This window comes from Terrapene carolina, unplaced genomic scaffold (assembly GCF_002925995.2).
Source record: "Terrapene carolina triunguis isolate 2854851 unplaced genomic scaffold, T_m_triunguis-2.0 Scaffold66, whole genome shotgun sequence".
NCBI classification, from domain to species: Eukaryota; Metazoa; Chordata; order Testudines; family Emydidae; genus Terrapene; species Terrapene triunguis.
Window position 1 is genome coordinate 94,732,813 of NW_020664417.1, and position 24,762 is coordinate 94,757,574.

The window sequence follows — 24,762 nt, forward strand, 5'->3', positions numbered from 1 at the left end:
CATGGTACATAAAAAGAGGCACTACCAAGAAACAGGATACAACAATCCATCAGTTTTGGAACGATCTTTGTAGAGACCTTTTAGAGCTTACACCTAAAAGTAATAATTCTGTGAGACAAGATTCTACAGACAGCAATCCAAAAAGCTATATTTCACATCATCATCACCTGTTCTTTAATTCACTCTCTTTACGGCTTTCACCTCAAGATAAAAAAACATCAGCTTTGCTGTCATTTGCACCGAAAGAACATATCAACTGTCACCTTAAAAAACAGCAAACAATTTCTGTTTTGTAATTCTAGACTGGGGAAATAGCTTTTCCTTGAAGCCAACACCATTTTACTGAACAGTAAAAAGAAAATATAAACAATTTAAGAAATAAATTCTAGTTGTCTCAGGTATACAATAAAGCAACTAGAAGATTGAATACTTTCACTGGTTTGATATTGCATATTATCAGTCTTGCAATTAGAAATAATAGTAAAAACACTCAATCCTTGAATGTTAGTTTTCAACATTTATGGGAATTGGAGACTTGGAAAAAACAGGATCAAAATATGTCAGTGTGTTTACTTAAACTCTAATATTACCAGCAGATGAAAAATGAAGCATGGAGTAGAACACTCGCACTGGTAAACATATTTGGATACCCTAAATGTGGAAATACTCATTTGGAAATATTTCCAATCACATATTGTATGTGCAAAAAAGGAGAAATGGGTTTGAAACCCTGTAATATCCTTAAACACAGATGTCTAGGAGCCCATGGAGAGACATGGGCATCACCATTATCTGCTTGAAGTGACTACCACCATATTTTGAGAGAACAACTGGTTCTGACAATATTTCCAGGAATTAAGTTGTAATATCAAAAATGGTTATTGACTGGATATGACCTCACTGCATATATCACAGCCTCACGATGATGGATGGGTCTAGTAACAATAGTGCAGAATATCCACAAATAATTTTGGAGATATTATATACATATATATATAGGCACTGTAAAGCAGAGGATGTTTATCATTTAGGAGATCATACACATAAAGCAAACGGTACTGTATGTCTACACTGTGGTGACTGATGTATTTAAGATATTTTAAAAACATTTCATTATGTGCACTGTAATAATGATAGATAATACTGAACAGATTCAGAGAATCTGCACACTTCCAGTTAATAGCTCCAATTACACTGTTAGCAAATAAGAATCTTCGTGGTTTAACTACATCCTCCCACATGCAAACTTAGAGCTACTTCATGCGAACTTCTGTGCATACATCTGAATAAAACACTAAGTGACTATTTCCCTACAACAATGAATAATGCTAGAAATTGACTGTACTCATTTTCTTTTACAAAAATAGTATCTAGGATATATTAATTTGACATATCCACGTTTCCTCTTTGCTTACCAACCAGCAGTTTTATACAAGTTTCACAAAAGTGTTTGGGCTCACTGGAAATATTTAAAAGTTGTGTGGACTACCTTTTTGTTAAAATGAAACAAATCACTGATGCAGAACGCGGTAGTCTCTTATTCTGCAGTAGGGTGAGGGAATCTTACAATCGGGGGCATTCCTTTTCAGAGCAAAATGTATAATTATTTGTAACAAACTGCTATAAAACGATCTCAAACCCCAAAATGTTGAATACCACCAAAGGATTTTAAGTGACTGCCTTGATTTTCTTGAACTGTTGCTATTTAGGATCATCAGTTTTACTAAGCATGTAGGCACTGCAGAATAGTCATAGAACTGCTTAACAATCCATAGAGGAGGAAAAGACTAAAAAGAGCAGATCACTTACATTATTCATATATTCGCTAAGTAGGTCCTGGAGGGCCTGTCGTACAGCATTGCACTCAGCAACAATTCTCTCTCGGCGGTCATCACGTGTGCATGAAGAGTCAGCCATCAGTGCTGCTCCACTGATAATACTCTCCAACCTCTCTTCGAGAGATGGTCTGAATCTGGCCTCACTGAAAGTCATAGGGTCTAAAATAATCTTGTTCTGAAATATAAAACATATGTAGGAAAATGAACAGCATTCTTGGGTGTTTGCTATAGTTTTTGAAATATCCCCCTTTATGGCTTTTCATCTTTCTGACTGAATAAATACATTAGTTCTCTGTTACGTTCCAGGAGGAACTACACTTACTGAAATATCTAGTCTCTATGAAATTTGACATATTTCAAAGGACCAGACAACATACAATTGTTTTAAAACTATATTCTTGGCAATAAACATCTCAACAGATGAATTTTCAAATATGTCAATAGCCTAAAGCAAAAAAAGGAGGTGACCTTTAAGCACAGTAATTGTTGACTATTATACTTTTACTGGATCTTATGAAGCTTTTCACATGCTATTGTTGTCCTGAATGTCACATATTCATTGAATACTTAAATCTCTGTTAGTATCATAACATAACTGGCTCTGGTTTTATTCAAGTAATCTAATGTTCAGTTCTGTGTACAATGAATGGGTCCTCTCCACATTTTCAGCATCACTATAATTTACACGGATTTCATTAAATGTACTCATTAAATGTATTTTTCATAATTTTTACAACTATTGCTTAAAGATTTGTGTATACAACCACAATGTCCTCTGAATACATTTCTTCCTTACTTGAAAACACAAACAATGTACTAACGTAAGCTTGCATTTAGGTGTTGAGCTGGTAGGGTCATGTTTTTGTTTATTGGAGCACCGACTTTTATTTGACCCACTGCGCTGGGAATCAGGAGAGCATGGTTCAATTCCCAGTTTGACAGATTTAATAATAATATATGGAGATATACCTATGTCATAGAGCTGGAAGGGTTGAGTCCAGCCCCCTGCCTTCACTAGCAGGACCAAGTACTGATTTTTTTGCTCCAGATCCCTAAGTGGCCCCTTCAAAGATTGAACTCACAACCCTGGGTTTAGCAGGTCAATGCTCAAACCACTGAGCTATCCCTCCCCTTCTTGTACTAGTTTGGACAAATCCTTTAATCTTTCTGGGTTCCCCCCCTCCCCATTACCTGTGAAATGGCTAAGGTAAATAATACTTCATCTCCCAGTTATGGCAAAAGTTCTTGTATATCACATGCACAGTAATTAGTGTTTTTTAGAAAAATATTTTAGCAATATATTTTTTTATAAAAATATTTTAGCAATAATTAATATTTGTTTTTGTGCTAAAAGGCATAAGTACTGAATGGCAAGTACTGTACCAATTGGTAATGTTGGAGGCCAGCATCACAAAAGGTCTGCTGCTAATTTCTGGCAGCAATCCACTACTTTATTTTTTCCGGACAGAACCTCTACTGCTGCCTTCCAGTTTTCAATGACAGAAGGTCCTAGGTTGTTTACCCAAGCTTTCATTTTAGCCCATTTTTCACCTCCTGTCCTCATTCCATACTACCTGGCTGTTATTCCAACACCATGCAAAACCTGAAGGATTGCATGGACTTTGCTTACTTTTGCCTAGGGAGTGAACATTTTGAAATTGCTTTGAAGCCAAGTCTCCTACATGGTAGCACAGAGGTCAGCTTCTGAACAAGTGAGTCAGTAATTAGAACTGATTAGATTATCTAGGCAGATTTTGATTAGAAAAGAGATGTTTTTATAATCAAATTATTTAACTGAGCAGTCCTTGGAAATAGATTAAACCACATGTGTTATGTGTAAATGCACAGAATAATTTATTCAGTCACATAATGTATTAGGAAATAAAAAACTAACTCCAACTGGAAAAAAATGGTTTTCAAAGAACAATCTACTTGTTTTCCAGGTTAACATTTTTATCTCAAATTAATGTTATTATAGGGGTGCCCAAGTTGATTTGTAGTTTAGCGTAAACAAATTACCAGATGGCAAATTTTGCAAGTGTACATAAACCTTAATCTTAAGTATATTGTATGAGATAATGATAAATGATTTTGGATCACCATTGGGTTATTTTCTGACTCATTTTTTTTCTTTATAGTTCAAGGTGGCAGATGCAAAAGAAGAGTCAATCTGTGCTCCTGCCTAGAGGCACTTTACCCACACCACCTGCTGCTCTATAAAATTTGGCTAGAATCATGCAAGCAGGTTTCATATTTGAACTGTTTGCAAAGATGTTATGTTACCATTTCTCTGCTGTTACCATCTGAACCTTAAAAGAAAATGAGTCATGAAAGAAGTAAATATAGAGAGAGCTACAACTGGGGATGGGAGAGAATTAATCCAATTATCAAGATGCATAACATTTCAGTCATTATTTTAAATAGATCATTCAAATGCCAAATCATGATAAATTCTAATGGAATATTTTAATTTTCAGAACATTTTGATGAAACATAAGTTTGTGCAATCTACTGCCTGGGACAGCACAAATCAACACGTCATTAATAGGTCAAATGACATAGCTAATTAGGAGAACCAACATAGATTTTAAAATCCCAATAATATATTAGAATAAACATAAAGTGCACTCCCTAGTTATCAACAGCCTCTTCTAACAGTGTCAAGTTATAGCAAAGCTAACAAATTGTATTCTGATTACAGTACACTCATTCACATAAACAAAGTGAAATCCTGGCCCCATTGAAGTCAACAGGAGGTTTGCCACTGAATTCAGCGGTGTCCATATTTCACCCCAGATGTCTAACTTTTTTGGTTTTTTTAAAAGTGTTTGGCACTATACATATGGACAAGTGAGAAGATAATTTTCCTTCTCTGGGGGGCCTACAATCTAAATAAGCGAATGGCAGAGAAATAACTAACAGAAATATGCGGGAACCTCACTAAGATTCATTGTTTAATAAAGAGGAAACACACAATTTCACATTGTTCCAGCTCCACCAACTGCTGGTGTAGTGGAAATTAACGTATCATTCGCTAGAATGTGCCATTATGTTTCATACATTCTTTGACATATAGGATAGAAAGTAAGTGTTCCAGTTTTACTAGCAACTAAATCATAACTGATCTCTTTGAGAGAAATGATCCAACGATCCAGGCTGTTCTTGTCACTCATATGTTAATTCCTTGGGTATGCACTTCACTGTTGCACTTGAAAATGACCTAGTTTCATTAACATTCATTATACATCCTTAAGAATTAACAAAAGAGTAAAGTTACCTTTACTATCATACTTATCGTTAATAGACCTGTACCACTAGAGAAAATGCAGTGAATAAACTGGGATAGTTAAAATGTAAGGAAATAATAAGGAATAATTTTTACAGACAATGGTCAGTTGATTACTTTTTCTTCAGAACGTTTTCAACATTTCCTTATTAAAGGGGATTTTTAATTCAAAACATACATACTAACACTTAACACAGGGGTCTCAAACTCAATTTACCTTAGGGCCAGTGCCAGTCCTCCAATCCTCCCAGCGGGCCAATGTCACTCATGCCCCCCCCAAAACTCCACCCCCCACCTGCCTAAGGCTCTGGGATGGAGTTTGGGTGGGGGAGGAGGTCTGCAGTAGGGGATTGGGGTGCAGGCTCTGGGAGGGAGTTTGGGTGCAGAAGGGGTGAAAGGTTGGGCTCTGGGAGGGAGTTTGGGTGGGGGAGGGGGTCTGGAGTGCAGGCTCTGGGAGGAAGTTTGGGGGTGGGAGAGGGTATGTGAGGAGGGGGTGGGGGTGCAGGCTCTGGGAGAAGGTCGGGGGTGCGACGCTTACCTGGGGCTCCAAGGCGGAGCAGGGGCTCCAAGGCACGCTTCTGCCCCCAGGCACCGTCCCCGCAGCATCCCATTGGCCACAGGGGCACTTGGGGCAGGGGCAGCGTACGGAGGCACAGTCCCGCCCCTCCCCTGGGCCGCAGGGAGGGGCCAGCAGCCTCTGGAGCGAGCAGGAAGATGCCGCTCAGCTCCGCTGCGCTGCCGGGACCCCTGAGGGGGGAGCGCCCAAGGGCGGCAGGTGGGGCCAAGGGAGAGACCTGGCCCCAAAACTGCTGGAGCCCCGCAGCCCACATTGGGGAGGTTCATGGGCTGCAGATGGCCTGCGGGCTGGGAGTTTGAGACCCTGACGTAACCCATGCGGTAGTCTCTACTACCGACCAGAGGATTTTCCACTGCAAATACTTCCCCTGCTTGTAACACCTTTTGCCCACACACAGTACTTGCACTTGATTAAAGCAAGACTCAGTATATTGTATCCTCTACTGGGTCATTCTGCACTCTCGTTCCTCTGTCTTGTTGCTCTAGTGCAGAGGTTCTCAAACTGTGGTTCGTGAGCTCCATGCAGGTGGTCCACAGATAGTTCCCTCTAAGGTGCACGCCTGGGCAGCCGCACACAAGAGAATGAAGGGCCTCCCACCTAATTAGTGGAGACACACAGGCACTAATTAGGTGTCTGGACCCTGGAGAAGACACACATGTAAGGTGAGGTGGTGGCCTTGAGGGGAATAGGGGGTAGGTGGGAGGGGGCAGTGGGGTGAGAAGAGGGGGTGGGGGGAATTTGGGATGTGCAGGGCTGCGGTGGCCAGAGAAAGAGGTGACTTTCCCGAGGTCCAGGGCTGCGGCTGCCGGGGAGAGACAGCCCTCCTTCCCAGCCCCAGCTCAGGGGCTGCCATGGTGGGGGAGAGAGGGCACATCCATTGCATTAGAAAGGTAAGACTAGTGATATTAAAATATGAGTTGTGTGCTTTTATTTGTAGAACAAAAAATGTTAATTATTATTAAGGTTTCTTTTATATAGCGCTTTTATCCAAAACCCTTTACAATAGTTAGCGAACGGTACAAAAGACATTTGGAAAATATCATTAAGTGGTCTGCCGAGACCCTCAGCAATTTTCAAGTGGTCCATGAAGAAAAAAAAAGTTTGAGAACCACTGCTCTAGTGTTTCAGTTGCACCAGTGCAACTGGTCCTCCCAGTAAAGTCCCAAATAACCTTTTTCAATTCCTGAGATCATCTGGGCCTACACACCTAACTTAGTTCCTATTTGGGGAAGAGATTATAAGTGATCTCTCTCCTGCCATCCATCTCTACCCTCTGATTGTCTCTTAGTTCTTTGTATGTACAGCACTTAGCACAATGGGGTCCTTCTCCCTGACTGAAGCTCCTTGGCACCACAATAAAACAAAAGAAACAAATCTCTATATAATATTTATTTTTATATAATTCTCACCTACTAATGGATATGAGGTATAGCCCTATCAACTTGCTTAGCTCTATGACCAGGAGGAGTCTGAGTCATCTGAAAGATCCTGTAGGCATAGAGGGAATGGCCTTCAGTAGGTTCACTTTTTTCCTTCTGGAAATACTGTGGAATATCAGCAGATAATGCTTCATATTCCCTGAGGGCTCTCATAGGCGGGGTCCTATCTGGCTCGGTTTTATTTCCCCTCCTATTTAATGTGCATGTAAAGCCTCTAGGCATTCTGAGTTTCAGTGTTACTGATATTTCCAAAGGGCATTGCTTTTCCAGAAGATTCCTGAAGTGCATCATTAATTAATAATACTTATTGTTATTACAGCATAATCTGTAATAGGAAAGATGTTCAGTGGTTAGGATGCTAGCCTCAGACTCAGAAGATAAATGTTCAATGTCTCATTCTGCCACCAATGCCTTGCATGTCTTTGGGCATGTTATTTAGTCTCTCTGTGCTTCAGTTCCCCATCTGTAAAATGCACAAGCCTCTGCCCTAAAGGGGTGTTGCGAGGATTAGTACATTAAAGATCATGAGGCACTCCAATAACATTGTAATGGAGGCCAGATAAGAAATGCTCCAGTAAGAATCAAGGTGACACCATACAAAGCAAGAGTTGTCTCTTTCTGCAGAATTTATAATCTAGGTAGAGGAACAGGTAAAATGCTAGTGATCAAGCACCACATATAAAAAGTAAAAAAATGCCAATGTTGTTAGTTCCTTTTTCCCCTCTCAAAACTAAATTCTGCCAACCCATCCCCCACATTACCATTACCCAGGTGCCACAGACAGCCTGCTTAGGGTGACCAGACAGCAAGGGTGAAAAATCAGGCCTGGGTTGGGGGGGTAATAGGTGCCTATATAAGACAAAGCCTCGAACATCGGGACTGTCCCTATATAATTGGGACATCTGGTCACCCTGAGCCTGCTTCACCACTGATAACCCAGTATGCCCACCCCTCAGTGATACAAGCAAACAACAACAACAAAAACCAATAAAATAGACTTTGTGTACCTGAAGCTATGTAAAGACATGCCTCTTCTGCCCAAGGGACTCCAGCTGCTCTCTGCTCTATGGGCAGAGGTGTAATGAGAGGTTTCACTTACACCTGAAGCTACAATCACTCATGTGCCTGCCTTGCTCCTGCACTGCTCCCCTGACTTTGCCTCCTGGTTCCTGATCGCCACAGCTCCAAACATTAGGCATGAAACTAGTCCATGACAGTTTCAGCAGCCCAAACCAAAAGGAAGAAGGGACAGGTTCTGCTACCAGAATGGATTTCACTAAGGCCAACATCTCCATGGTCAGAAATAGTAGGCGCTTTGCAAAACCTGCAGATGCAGATTGCAGGCACAGAGTGAGACACTGCGGGAACAGGCTGTGCCATGCACAACTCTGATGCCACCTGCTTGAGAACCAAAAATTTCACTGCCAGACAAGTTTGCCAGTGACTGTGGTGAAATCTGCGGGTTTCTGTTGCACCTCCAGTCGTTCCCCATTCATCAGTCACAAGTGGGACTTAGCCTGGGCCTCTCTACTCTTTGAGAAATCTAGCCCTCTACTGAGCCGGCTTGAGAACTTTGTTCATGCCATGGAAGTGATTTTTGATGACCTGAGACATGTGCATACAGCAGAGGCTGCACTCCAAGTGTTGCCAGCCAGTTGCTAATTGCGTTGTGGAATTTCGATGCCAGGCAGCAGACACCAAATGAAAGGAAGCTGTGCAGCACTATCACTTCCGGCTCAGCCTAGATGAAGAGATCAAAGGTGAGCTGGTGTAAGTGGAGCCTCTGACTGGCCTGGACACCCTAATTGAACTGTGCATTAAGATTGACAACTACCTGATGGAATACTTTCAAGAGAGAAGGTCAGCTTCCCAACCCCCATCAGTCTCACAGACTCCAACCCACTAAGTGCTTGTATAAAAATGCAAGAAATATAAATACTAAGATGGGTGAACTTGAGTAATGATTTCAAATGAACATAAAAGAAGTAGTATATAAAAGAACATCAAAGTCATGGTCAAAAATTGCCTAAATAGACTGTTATCCAGGTGGGTGTTTTGTTTGTTGTTTTGCAAATCTTGGTAAAATGTTTTACTAAAACCATTTATGGTCCAAGTCCTACAGTCCTTACTTAGCCCAAATTCACACTGAAGTCAAGTTTTCTTTCATGTATAGGTAGATGATTTGTATTGTATTATACATTTGTGATAGTTCACGCTCAATAATTCTATAATTAGTCTGAACTCATTCTACAACTCAAAATTTCATACATCTGGTTTACAGTCAACAAGCTAAGGACCCAGAGAACCAGCAGGAGCTCAAGGGAAGGAGAGGCAGGATAACCGCACGTAACTTTCAACAGCACAAATAAAGAGGACAGTCTCTTATGGAGATTGCCAATGTTTAGAGAAAACTATTCTGTTCAAATTGTCATATCAGTCCACGCTCCCTGAGGGATTGTTACAACCATATGTTTTGGTTACTTATTTTGTTTTGAAAACTTTGCCTAAGTAAGCATCCTGAAGAAAGGAGGGCCTTTAGCTCTTTGATGGCTTTCAAAAATCAGGTCCCAAAAAAGAGGTTATTCTGCTCCAGACAGTGTTTCCTGCTCTTTTCAGGAGAAACTTTAGATCTGGGCACAGGCTCAACATACGTTAACAGGAAGCATGATGTTCTTATACTAGTGATTTGATGCTATATAACTACTAACCTTAGAAAAATCTTAGAAATAAAACTGATTATCTGACAAAAGATTTCACACAAAAATACCCTTCAAAAATGTGAAAAGGACACACTGTAAACTTTTCATCATTTGCTGACAGCCAATTAGTGAACGACTAATGTAAAGTGTTCCAATTCATTTACATTTATAATTAATCAACAAACTTTAAAGTCATAAATCAAAGTCTGACACTATAATTCAGGTTATGAATAATTGTTTCTGGTTTCCTTACTGTTGAAGATTAATTTTTTTCCCTAATGTATTTTTGCTGATATACTAAGTGTACATTTTTTTTTCAATAGATGAAATAAAATTAAAATTTAAAAATTAAGTACCTTGACATGGAAACTTATTTACTGATTATTAAAGTCCTGAGAAATGCCATTTTAACATGGTAGAATATACGAAAGGTATTTATCTTATGAAAAATAACTAAATGCTCTCCATTTGTTTAATGTTTATAGCACAGCTGCATGTTATATTCAGAGAACAAATGCTAATTAAAAACTAATGGTAACAAGTTCTGTAAAACAATTTTTTTGCTAAAAGAAAAACAGCTTGTTGTGTTCCATAGTAAACAGTGACTCATAACTGCTTAAATTATGAACGATTTCTCATTTCTGAAGGTTTTAAGAATCCTTAAAAAAAAAAAAAAGGGCAAATAATTTGCAGCTTGAATAAAATCTGTGAGGGTAGCCAGATACATATACACTGCACAAATGTATTTTATTAAGCCCAAAGTACATAAAAATGAAAATTAAGTGAAATTTCATCATCAATTTATCACTAATGAAAAAATAAATTTGTTCCAATAATACTAAACAGATTTATGTTTCTCCTTGAACAGAAAAACAAATTCTATAAAATAGAAACAAAAATTGTAACAAACTAGAATACATCTTTTTAAAACATTTACCAAAAGCACAAGTAGAGGGTTTTTTAAATACTCTCCTCAGAAATAATTCCTCCACGTAATATTACTCTTGATTCATGATTGTGCTTCCTACATTTAAAACCCAATCTTGCAAAACCTTACTACTAGGTGTGCTACTTACACCATTCACCAGCCTGTGGCAAGTAAGATTTCCTGGGGAAACATCATTAACTTCTGCAGAAACAAAGGTCTGATTAAAAATAAAAAGTTCTCGCTCTTATGTTTTTCAAGAGTTTGGAAAAACTTCCAAATCTCAAATGAGTGTAAACCAATGCAGTGTTGTCTTCCTAAGTCCACAAATAGCTACATAGCATCTCCCGTTGCTCATCACTTTAGCCATCTTCAAAAAAAGTGCAACCTGAGCACCCTTTTGTCAGAATTCAAAGCAGCAACTGTGAAACTGACAAGAAGCATGACAGTTTCAGGCTACTGCAGCCTGGGAAAGCTGGGACCAGCAACAGAAGAAAACAGTGTAACCATTCACTGGAAAGGATAATTCAGAAAAAGAGGCAGAGGGACAAGCAGAACAGCACCACCCCTCACAACAACCAGAAAGCTGAGGAAGTGTAAAATAGCAGAAAAATGCACGCAGAGAGCAACAAGGCAACTCTGGATTGGGATAAGAAAACACATAGATGGAATGCTTCCCCTCCCTTGCAACAGCAAGACGTAGTTGGCGGGATCAACTTCAAATGTATTAGACACCATCTTTCTTGTCAGTCTCTGAATAGTTTGAGCTCATGAGTAGAGACTAGGAAAACACCTTGATAGGAATGCCAACACCTACACTTTCTCAGAAGCTGGTGAGGAAGAAGGGTTGGCTTCCTTCCTGAACTGGCACTGCCCTAGAGAGGAGTCTCCAATCTTTCTTGTTTACTGGTTTGGTTCTCTGGCTATTGGCTATCTGGTCCAATTTCCAAGCCCTACATATGAGGTGATGTGGGTGAAAGAGTGGTGGAGTGCATATAAGAAAGACAGCAAGGAAGTGATGGGCTAAGTTACAAAAACAAAATATGATATTGAGAGTATTTTGGAGGTAAAGAACAAAGGGGAGAAGGGAAGAGAACGTAATGGAAAGGGAGAAGCGGTGGTAGTAGGAGAGAGAAGGATAAGAAGAGCAAAACCAGGAAGAGAAAGAAAATTTAAGAAAAGCTAGAGAGAGGTAGTAAGTTAAATTTAAAATATATATTTAATAGGAAATTGGATGACAACAAATTACAGTTAAATTGTACAATTAACAGTGCTCAACTGTTCAACTCTTACATTGCAGGTGCTTGGCTTCAGAGGCATGGCAGCACTGGCATTATTCACCCAGGTTAGCAGGCATTGGGTAAACTTTAAAAAGCTGGGGTGAAATCCTATCTCTATTGAAATCAGTGAGCGTTTTGGCCTTCAATGGGGCCACAAATTTGCCCTGGATACTTATTACCATGACTGATGACAATTGGACTAATCACAGTAGTAAGAACTATTGAGGAAAACAGAAAGGCGCATAAACTCTGGCAAGTGAAGTGTAATAATAAAGTCAGGAAGGCCAACATTTATTTTTTTTGAAGAACAGCTACTCAAAAAGTAACACTTTTTTTTTTTTTGTTTAAGTACATCACAAGCAGGAAACCTGCTGAACAACCAGTGGGGCCACTGGACAATCAAGATGCTAAAGGAGCACTGAAGGGAGATAAGGCCATAGCAGAGAAACTACATGAATTCTTTGCGTTGGTCTTCATGGCTGAGGATGTGAGGGAGATTCTCCAACCTGAGCCATTCATTTTAGGTGACAAATCTGAGGAACTGTCCCAGACTGAGGTGTCATTAGAGGAGGTTTTGGAACAAATTGATAAATTAAACTGTAATAAGTCACCAGGACCAGATGGTATTCACCCAAGAGTTCTGAAGTAACTCAAATGTGAAATTGCAGAACTAACTGTGGTATGTAAATTATAATTTAAATCAGCTTCTGTACCAGATGAACGGAGGATAGCTAATGTGACACTAATTTTTAAAAATGGCTCCAGACACGATCCCAGCAATGACAGGCCGGTAAATCTAACTCAGGGGTAGGCAACCTGCGGCACGCGAGCTGATTTTCAGTGGCACTCACACTCCCCAAGTCCTGGCCACCGGTCCAGGGGGCTCTGCATTTTAATTTAATTTTAAATGAAGCTTCTTAAACATTTTAAAAACCTTATTTACTTTACATACAATAGTTTAGTTATATATTATAGACTTATAGAAAGAGACCTTCTAAAAACATTAAAATGTATTACTGGCACGCGAAACCTTAAATTAGAGTGAATAAATGAAGACTCGGCACAGCACTTCTGAAAGGTTGCCGACCCCTGGTCTAACTTCAGTACCAGGCAAATTGGTTGAAACTATAGTAAGCAACAGAATTATCAGACACATAGATGAACCCGATTTCTTGGAGAAAAGTCAACATGTTTTTTGGTAACGAGAAATCATGTCTCAGCAATCTACTAGAATTCTTTGAGGGGGTCAACAAGCATGTGGCAAGGGTGAGCCAATGAATATAGGGTACTTAAGATTTTCAGAAAGCCTTTGACAAGGTCCCGCAGCAAAGGCTCTTAAGCAAAGTAAGATGCCATGGGAAAAGAGGGAAGGTTCTCTCATGGATTGGTAACTGGTTAAAAGATAGGAAACAAAGGGTAGGAATAAAAGGTCAGTTTTCAAAATGGAGAGAGGTAAATAGTGGTGTCCCCCAGGGTTCTGTATTGGGACCAGCACTATTCAATATAGTAATACATGACCTGGAAAAAGGAGTAAATAGTGAGCTGGCAAAATTTGAAGATGATACAAAACTACTCAAGATAGTTAAGTCCAAAGCGACTGTGAAGAGTCACAACAAAACTGGGTGTTAGCCAGGATGGGGAGGGATGGTGTCCCTAGCCTCTGTTTGCCAGGAGGTGGGACTGGGTGATGGGATGGATCACTTGATGATTACCTGTTCTGTTCATTCCCTCTGAAGCACCTGGCATTGGCCACTGTTGGAAGATGGGATACTGGGCTAGACGGACCTTTGGTCTGACCCAGCATGGCTGTTCTTATGTTCTTAACTACCCCTATTAAAAGGTTTGCAAGAACTGGCCTGTACAGATGAAAACTGCTCTGATGGCCTATGTACACACATCTGAAAAATGAAAGAATCATCAGCATGGGAGAAAGGCTTAGATAACTTCTTTTGAAAAAAGAGTTTTAAATTTAATGTTGATACACTTCACCAGACAGCTTCATGGATTATAGATCCTCCTACCCCCCCACCAAAGTCTTAATAAATCATCATTTTACACACAATACAAAAGTCAATGAAATGATATTTTCATTAAGGAGAAGTCTGAGGATTGTTGGTTTGTTTGTTTTGCCCAATCTTTTTAAAGACAACAAAAATTGCCTCTCCCCATGGCAGAATCTTAAGAGAATCTATCAAAACTTTTAGAAGTAAATCCATCTTAATTTCAATTTGTTCGAATACAGTGGGGATTGGTTACTATTCTTCTATAGTCACTCTGTTTATTGCATGATAAAGCTATTCAATAATAAATTACAGGATGACTGTACAAACACTTAATGGATTTGTATTTCCATTCTACCTTTTTTAAAAAAAATATTTCCATTTATTTCAATGGAAGTTAGGATTATAAATACCTTTGAGGATCTGGGCCTTAATCTCTCTGTGCCAACTGTAAAATAAGGATAGTACTTCCCTAACACCCAGGGTGGTGTGAAGATAAATACATTAAAAGATTGTGGGGCACTCCAATACTACAGTAATGGGAGCCGTATAACTACCTCAGACAGAAAAGTAATGGGAGCTGTATAACTACCTCAGACAGAAAGAAGTGTCCTACCAAAAAAAAAAAAAAAAAAAAAAAAAAAAAAAAAGTATAAACCAAAGAAAAGTATATTCTAGGCTTCTAATAGCTCTACTTGCATTGCTTGATGTTTCTCAGTTATTATATAAGTCATAATGACAGTATTGCAATTCATTTATCCACTTTGTGGTCTAGCATCCTGCTTCCTCACATTTTTCTGATTATAGCTAACACATCATAAGAAAAACAGATGTTGATGGTTTTGGTTCCAGTTTAATGTGTCCACTTTAAATATCCGCACACACATTCATTTAGATGATCTCACGCCACAGAAAGTTGTATGAGTAAAAAAAAAAAATGATTACTATTCTGCTCTACTCTCCATGTTCACTATATTGTAAATTTATTCAATAATAAATTATACAGGATGCTGTACAATGCAAATATTAAGTGGTTTTGTTTTCCCATTGGCTTTTAAGTTTACTTTTGGTATCCAAGAAAGAAACAGTATTTTATCATTAATTGTATAATAAAAAAATCTAAATTATATTCATGATGAATTGCTATATCTTTCTGTAATATTAACTTACTAGGGAAAGGAAATGCTATATAGTACAGAGTAGAAATTGAAATAATTCAAGAGTCCACAAGGTGGTGCAATTCTACAAAAAACAGAAGGCAGCAGAGACTTTTGCTGTATAATACAGGTGCAACACACTGCATATAACATGGTTTACAAAAGGTTTTTTCTCTGCTGCATGAGTGAGGTGAGTACCCAATGAGTTCCAGTGTCTACAGTTACCATCCCCTCTAAAAATCCAACTTCCACAAACTAACGTAGCCCACTTATCTAAACACACATATAGAGACATTTAGGACAGAGTTCTGGCTCAGATCACTCAAATGCTCTGCATTCCAGGGCAGACCGATCCTGCTGCTCAACTGTTCCACTTCAGTTGGAGACATTCTAATTGATGCTCCTCTCTCTTCCTCCTCTCCCCTAATGGAGCAAGCAGAAGTCCCCTGCGGGAGGTAGCGGAGGGGACCAGAAGGTGATGGTTCTCTTTTAGGGTGGCAGACAGCAGATCAGACTGCTATATTTTTCTCATCTTCTTCAAAACCATCAACACCTGGGCAGCTCAGTTCCCTCATTCAGAAGCCTCTCTGCTCCTTTAAGCAGATGGGTGGCAGAGAGAGTAGGGGGCCCAGAGCTGCCAGAGAGGTGGTATATGCAAGACTGAGGCTACGTCTACACTACGGGGGGATCGATTTCAGATATGCAAATTCAGCTACGGGAATAGCGTAGCTGAATTCAACGTATCTGATCCGACTTACCCCGCTGTGAGGACGGCGGCAAATCGACCGCCGCGGCTCCCCCGTCGATGGCGCTTACTCCTACCTGGGCTGGTGGAGTACGCGCGTCGATTCGGGGATCGATTATCGTGTCCCGACGAGACGTGATAAATCGATCCCTGAGAGATCGATTTTCTACCGCCGATCCGGGTGGGTAGTGAAGACCAGCCCTGAGGAACTTTTGAGTCTACAAGGGGTACCAGCTGCAAGAAGCCCTGAAAAGAGGTAGCCTAAATTAACTGAATTGTATTAGGGAAGAGGAGCAGTGTGCATTTGGGAAGGGGGAGGGGGAATTTCAGCATATGCCAAGACTTCTTTCACATCAATGTAAGGTTCTTTTCTTAGGCAAGCTGCAGAACATTACACAGTTTCTCATGTTCTTGATCATTATCATCCCAGTTCAACAGGACAGAAAGATTAGCTCTACCCACTCAGACCCTCAAATATATGTAAAATATAGGAATTGCCATATTGGATCAGACCAGTAGTCTGTCTAGTCTGACAGTAGCCAGCACCAGATGCTTCAGAGGAAAGCTCAAGAAATCCTAGGTGGATATTCATGGAATAACTTGCCCACAGAAGAAGTTTCTTCCTAGCCCACTCACCCACAGGTTGACTTAAGCCCAGAAGCATGAGGGTTTATATCCCTTGTTCAGTATTTTTTTTTTAATTAATTGTACCTCTGGTTGTTCTCATTATCCATAGAAGTGTCCCATCCTTTTTAAAAATCTTACCAAACTCTTAGCCTCAACGATATTTGGTGGGAATGAGTTAGAGGTTGCTGAGGGGAAATCATATAAATGTTCATCCATCAAAAAGGAAAATTCGAAGGTACAGGTTTTGCACTGTTTGCCAAGTTGTACTTGGCAAAACTATTGGCCACTATTGAAAAATGAAAATGCTCTTGCATTTTGAAGCCTAGACGTAATCTCTTCCACTGTTCTAAAGAGGTAGCATTTGTGGTGGATGGCCTTAGTCAAATCTTTTGAATCTATACAAATCCTTTGCTAGTTTTGGTTTTATTATAAGGCAATTTTGTTTACATCAGTTATGTCTATTTGTTCAATAACATCTAATTTTCACACCTGATCAATTTCAGCTTGTACTTTTGTTTCCCAATGCTACTGGGACATTATGTTCTGTATGCATTTTTAGTGGGACATTGTGACCTATGCCATTGTAATGTATTATAGCCTTAATGCATCCAAGTTCAGTAACACCTCATCAGATTCTTTAAGAATAACATTTGTATCCTGTTTGGTAGAGAAGCTGATCATATATGGAATCACATGTATTTAGACATGTTTAGCTTAGAATTTCTATACACGGTTCTCAATCGTTTTTGTAAATGTTTGCTGTGATTTCATTATATACTGCTCCAGTTTCTATTCTGATATTTACTTTTAATTAATTTATTTCCAGTATCACAAACCAAGCTATTGTATACTTTTGCTTTATAAATATACTGACATCTAACAGACAGTTCTGTGTCAGCAGCATCATAGCTTTGTATTGTAATTGTATGTTCATTAATGTAGTTTGCTTTTTATTTCTTTGCAATTTGTTTTGAGAACAACATGCTTTTGCAAAATGGTCACTTTTATTGCCTACATGACATTATTTCTCTTATGTTGAACACTTTTGTTTCACACTGTGACTGTTTACCACATGTATTACAAACAAAAGTGTTTTCTCCTATTTGTATACCATTGTATTCTGTTTTTGTGCCTTGGTATGCAGTTTTCATTAGATGCACACCAGATCTTTCATTGCATTTAAGAAGCACTGTTTTCACTAGCCCGGCAAACTTCCATTTTTTCCCCAAAAGCCAAGTCAGTTTCTCACAATAACCTTACCATGATTTGTTTATCAGTTATACGGTAAATAATGCACTTTGTAACAGTCCATCTGTTAAGTGCAAATTCACATGACCTAGCTTTATTATATAGGTCTGTAAGAGAATGCCCAATGATTTAATCTGGCAGCTGGTTAGTAATAAAGAAAAGGTGTTTTCCAAAATGACAGGCTTCCATTGATCACAGAATTATTGACAAATTTGAATTACTTTGTATAGCAGTTTGCAGTCTTCTTTTTCCTTCCAATAGACCACACTGTATATTTTCAGTATCTTGGGGCCTTCAACCTGCAGCAGTGTTGATGGTTAAACACTGATTTCTCTGCAATATCAATTTGCCTCCAAAATTTTTTGGAAGTGTTCCAGCCATCGCCTTCAGTTATCAACTAGGTTGAGGTATTCAAATGGCTTAATTTGCTCCCTTTTTGTCCAAGATTCAATTTGTTCTGACACCATTCAATATAGGTACGACACACAGGAGTGCTGATAAGAACCATGGCATGGATCAGAGCAGGGGCGGCTCTATGTATTTTGCCACCCCAAGCATGGCAGTCAGGCGGCTTTCGGCAGCGCACCTGCAGGAGGTCTGCTGGTAACGTGGATTCGGCGTACCCGCCGCCGAAACCGTGGGACCGGCGGACCTCCCGCAGGCATGCCGCCGAAGGCAGCCTGACTGCCGCCCTCACAGCAACCGGCAGGCCGCCCCCCGCAGCTTGCCGCCCCAGACACGCGCTTGGTGCGCTGGTGCCTGGAGCCGCCCCTGGATCAGAGTTACCAAAGATTATACAGTTCTGTCACATGTCAGGGATAAGTAGCCAATAGCTCCAGTAGCTACTGTTATAGACTGGTCACTCTAAGGCAGGGGTTCTCAAACTGGGGGTCAGGACCCCTCAGGGGGTCGCAAGGTTATTACATGGGGTGTCGCGAGCTGTCAACCTCCATCCCAAATCCCGCTTTGCCTCCAGCATTTATAATGGTGTTAAAGTGTTTTTAATTTATAAGGGGGGGGGGGTCGCACTCAGAGGCTTGCTATGTGAAAGGGGTTACCAGTAAAAAAGTTTGGGAGCCACTCCTCTAAGGCAAACACACACCTAGTTTTATCTGGTAATAGAATAAAAGAATAGTGAAGTGATTTTGTCAGTATTTTGGGGAATGGATTTACAAGTATGTTACAGAGCCTTAACATGGATGACTAACACCAACATGGATCTTTGTACGCTATGCAGCAGCATTGATTCAGGGCATGAGTTATGTTGATGCTCTCAGTCCCTGTGCTTTGTGCCACAGCAGCCTTTAGATACCAGGAGGAGCAAATGCAGGGAAAGTCCGGCTCAGCCCCTAGCATAGAACATGTTTAGTGTTAATGGAATCTTTGGAGAATTTAGCAGCCAATTTTTAACAAGTCTCAACTGAGCATGCATGAACCAAGATTTTTCAAATGCTTATAAGTTGGCCCAGTTTTTATGGAGACAGCAAAAGGTACATCCCTGACACCAAAGCAACCCTCATGCCAAATTTGAAGTCCCTGCTCCAAAGCATGAAGGCATTACAGCTTCTCAACGAGACAGTTGTAAGAACTTTTTAACATGGGGAAAATAATGTATTTCATTTTTGGAAATGGCTGAACCATTTTAGCTTAAACTCCAAAAAACAAACAAATACAAAATAAAACAGGAACATTTTCAGCCTAAATGTCTTAAGTTTGACAAAACTATACAGAACTGAAAACAAGGTCTCACAATGGAAAGTGTTAGGCAATCTTACCAATATGAGGAACAACTAGTCCTGCTTATAACACGACTTTGGATTTTATATATTTAAAAAAATGATTGTCCTTTCTTCTATTATATCTTATTCTCTTTCTTTAATAAACCCTGAATTTAAAGAAATTTTTTTTTGTATGCATGTTATTCGTCATAACAAAAATCTAGAGAGTCAGATAAATTGTATGGAAATTAAAATCAAACCCTAATTAATAGTCAAATTATCCAGTTGAAACTAAGAGCAATAATACTTACATTAAATATAGGCAATGTCAAATACTATACACTTACTATCTCCTGTTTAAAACAAAAGAAAAATTCTAAAACTAAACAATATTTCAAAATGTCAAACTCTGACTAAATGGATTCATAAGCTCTTTTCATTCCTATATAAAATATTTCCAAAGTCTAGTAAATTATAGTTCTTCTCCAAAGACTAAGATACATACAAATCATACAGAGGTAACTGTTCCATTGCAGTATACAATCAACATGTCATAGAATATGACAATTACCATGTGAAATTATTTAAAGATGACAGTTTAAGTGTTTAAGATAGGTACAACTTAATTTAAACTAAATTTCAGGCTATTTTGGTTCACAAAGTACTTCAAAGCACTAACAATGTAGGTATTTGCAAATTACAGTGATGTTGAGAACCATGGAAAGTTGAGTCTGAAATTTGCAGTAGCTCAGCGAAAGCAGTTTCAAATGGGATTATGCTTAAGGACAAATCTGAACTCTTTTTGCTTTAGTGCAGAATGATGCTTTTGCCCTACAGTAGGTGTTCCTTTAGCGTACACTTCATATCAAAAGCCATGTTACCGCTCATGCAAGTTTTTACTACAGGAGATACTGAAACATTAATGTAGCGATGCTAATTACTCAACCAAAAGGATTAACAGTAGTATTATTTTCCCTTGCTGAAGTTATACTATCATAAGGAGCGTCAGAAGTTTCTCTCTATCCCCTTAAAAACAAGAAGGAGTCCGGTGGCACCTTAAAGACTAACAGATTTATTTGGGCATAAGCTTTCATGGGTAAAAAAAACTCACTTCATGCATCTGAAGAAGTGAGGTTTTTTGCCCACAAAAGCTTATGCCCAAATAAATCTATAAATTTAAGGTGCCACCGGACTCCTTGTTGTTTTTGTGGATACAGATTAACACGGCTACCCCCTGATACTCTCTATCCCCTTGTTTCCTGTGCTGCAGTCATGCTGGCCTGTTTGAGCTGTTAGCACATAGAGAAGTGTTTTCAGAATCATCTCAGAACTGCAGCTACATTTGTTGGTAATTTTAGAGCTAAAGAGAGCGATGTCTCAGCCTCAAGAACAAGGCTGAGTAAGTCCCTGTTTGCAGCTAAGCATTCAGGTGAAAGTGGCTAAAAGCGGGCAAAACAAGATTATATTCAAATGAAGCCTCTGTGTCCTCAGTGAAGTGGACAAATGAAAATAACTTCCTTTTTACTTCTTAATATTAGGAAGAAAAAGATATAAATTTTTCACAAGTACACTTACAGGTCATGAATGATGTGACTACGATTTTACATATCACACATGAATCTATTACACTTGCAACACCATGCAAAAGTGTGAAAAGAGAATACCTGAAAGAGGAATGGTGGCTGAATATTCCTACGAAGAATCAGGGGATCCTATCGGATGACCTGCATAGTCTTCTCAGTCCCAAATATCAATGCATTTATTATCACTAAGCACAATGGCCCTTGTTGCATTGAACAGTAGCCCTTTCCAGATAGTGGTGGCAGCATCAGTTTGAAACTGATAAGCATCACATGATTATAGTCAGTTTCAAAATTCTGCTGTCCATACCATGTGGAAAAAACTCCTGTGCAAGAATCAAAGTGCAGTTAGATCAAACAGTGATCATTTTATAGGATTCTCACCATTAAGGGAGTTAAAAAAATAATAATGTGTACAGACACTTGAAAAATATGGGATTCCTAAAATCTTGACCCACAGTTTAAAGCCACAATAACTTCAATATGAAAAATATGATCAGTTTAATCAGAAGATACAGAACATTTATTATGGGCACAAAGAAGTTTTGAAAAGCACAAATCAAAAATGATTTTAAACCCAAGTGGGTTACACTTTATACACAGGGTCCTGCAATATCTACACAGAGGGTTTTTTTGTTTTTGTTTTTTGCCAATTTCAGACCTTCAAAATCAAATCAATTTATTTTTGCTGAAGTCAATAAATTTGCCAGAGATAAATTTGTCCTTTTATGTATTATTAAGGCTTTTGACACTGCACTAGCAATTCTGCTCCATGCTAGCAGTGATAAACATCAATAATTTTAAAGACATATTAACATCATGGCAATGTTAAGATTCCATGCCATTTAACAACATATTTATGGCAAAAATAAAAAAAATAGGATTAATAAAGTCAATACTGATTAAGCAATTGACCATTTCCAAGGCTACCAATATTTGCTAGACCATTTAAATTGACACCCAGCATAGAAGAAACACGGCACCATACACTATAAAAATCATTAAAAAAACAATTTTAAACTTTTTCCTCAATAACAGAGCCCTTTTCACAAAGAATCACACAACTTTCCCATCCCAGCTATTAAATTAATTCGTGTCAAGCAATTTGTTTCTGGATAAGGCAATCAAAGGCACATTAAATATCCCTATATAGACATAGGAAAAGCTTGATCAAACTAATTGTGTCTTACAATGTGCACTGAAAGTACCAAGCTCTAGCAGAGGGAGCATATTCCAGAGACTAGGCTCCCCATTGAGAAGCCATGTCATCAGCCACTACAGAGTGTTAAATCCAAGGAAAAAAGAGATAGAACAACAGGGGGGGGGGAAGAGCTGTTCTCTCAACAGCTCTCAAATAACTCAGATTCAGACCATTTAGGGTTTTAGAGATCCTAACCAGCACCTTCATTTCGCACCTGGGACTGTGCCTGGTAACTAATGCAGAAAACAGAGTACTAATGTTCATCTTAAAAGGCACACTTTGGGGGCCGTTTCTGAGTGTACGAAACATTTAGGACACTACCACAATCAAAATAATAAATTACATTGTAAAAAATTACATGGGGGAGGGATAGCTCAGTGGTTTGAGCATTGGCCTGCTAAACCCAGGGTTGTGAGTTCAATCCTTGAGGGGGCCACTTATGGATCTGGGGCAAAATCAGTACTTAATCCTGCTAGTGAAGGCAGGGGGTTGGACTCTGTGCCCTTTTAAGGTCCCTTCCAGTTCTAGGAGATGGGATATCTCCCTTAATTAAATTTAATTTAATTACAGGAATGCTTCAATTGCAAAGTCAAGCACTCAAATGCCAGAAAATTCCAGAACTGAGGCTGGCTCTGCAAATTTAATCTGCCCCCCTTGTTGCTATGCATTATGACTCAATCTTTAATTACATGATCCCATATACTTTACCAGTGGGTTATTTGCGGATAGCAGAGGACCATAGAGACTGAGGACCCCTGGGTTCAATTCCAGGTTCTGGAGGGGAGTGTTCTCTAGTGGGCACAGTCTGTCCCCCTCTGCTCTCATCCACACACACACCCTGGCCTCCTCCTACCCCCAATCTCCTGGCTCCAGCTCCTCTCCTCCAGTGCTTCAATGCACTCCTTACCCTAGTTCCTGTCCCCTCTGCTCCTTCTTCCTCCCTAGATCCCATAACCCCATTTCCTTCCTCTGCTCCTATTCACCCCAATACAGACAAGGAGACAAGTCAATCACGACTGAAAAGTGATTGAAAAGGCCCAGCCTGCTGAAGAATCAAGTTTTTACATTCTAAGTGAGATGGAGCATCTACGTTGCTTCCACCTTCAACCTTAGCTACAACTGAATGCCCCAAAACCATTGCTAAGGCAGAGTTGAGGCTTTCCAGTGGCAGCTCCTACCCTTCCAGAATGGCATGACCTTACCTCTAGCAGAGCTGCTGCTCCACTGCTGTAATTAGAGAGAGGGGAGGGGCACTACACACCTATCAGCAGCACAGCAGGCTGGGAGAGGTGTGAGGTGAGCCACACATCTGATTGAAATGTTCTCAGATTAAAGAGGATGCCCAATGGAGAGGACTGCAGTCTGAAAAAATAGCTCAGAGCAATGAGAACTGCTCCGTTCATGTTAGTGGGTGTTCTCATTCCCCCTCCTCCATGTTGGAGAGTTTCTGATTGTGTCAAGCATATCCGTTCTCAGCTCCTCACCCGGGGTCCGTAGTGTGTTCTTGATAGAGGCGCCCAGCATGGCTGTTCTAAGCTCCTCACCCAGACAGGGAGGGCTTCCCCAGATCGTGTCTCACATGGGCCAGGTGGAAGGGTAAGGAGATGGGCTCTGACCCCCCTAGAGGGACAAGGCACCCCAGATCCCAGCTCATATCAAGGGGGCAAGGAATGGGACTCAATCCCCCCAAGAACCTGATTCACACAAGGGTGGGTGGGAGAGTGTCAGACTCCCATAGATGGGTAGAGGCTTCACAGATCCTGGCACACATACACAGGGGGAGGGAGTGGGACTTAGACACACCTGGGGGAAGGCTCGGGGGGCGGGGGCTAAGGAGAGGGGTTCAGACACCTCCCCAGAAAAGCAAGATTCCTCCAGAAGCAGGCTTATATGAGGGGGGCATGGAGGGGGTCAGGCTCCCAGAGATGGGCTGGGGCCACCAGGCCCACACCCCCAGATCCTAGCACAAACAGAGGGAGCGGTTCAGACACTCCCACTCAGCAGGGACCCAGGATATTCCAGCTCACATGAGGGAAGGTAGGGAGAGGGGCTCTGACTGCTGCCCTCCCAGAAAGGCAAACCCCCCAGAACTTGTCTCACATGAGGATGCACATGGAGGGGGGGTTAGATCCCCACAGATGGGTAGGGGTCCCCCCAGCCCTTGGCACAGACATGGGGGTCAAGGAGCAGGTCTCAGACATCCCAAAGAGGCAAGCATCCCCATGATCCAACCCACATGAGGAGGGGGGATTGGAGAGGGGCTCAGATTCCCTAAACCAGTAGGGGCCCCCCAAATCCTGGCACACACACAAGGAGGAAAGTAGCAGTGATCAGAGGCCCTGGTGGGGGCAGGGATACCCAGATCCCAGCTCACATGGGTTGGGGTGGGGAGAAGGCCTCAGACCACCACCAGATCCTGGCACACACCCAGAAGGAGAAATG

At 40.3% G+C, this 24,762-nt stretch overlaps 1 protein-coding gene across 1 annotated transcript in view; it reads right to left on the minus strand.

Moving 5' to 3' along the window:
• The window catches only part of LOC115271163 (catenin alpha-2-like), a 253,966-nt gene that overhangs the window by 17,768 nt on the left and 211,436 nt on the right, over positions 1–24,762 (minus strand). The window contains exon 7 of the mRNA XM_029910656.1: positions 1,810–2,013. Within this exon, the coding sequence (XP_029766516.1) occupies positions 1,810–2,013 (204 nt within the window). The remainder of the gene's footprint in view (positions 1–1,809; positions 2,014–24,762) is intronic.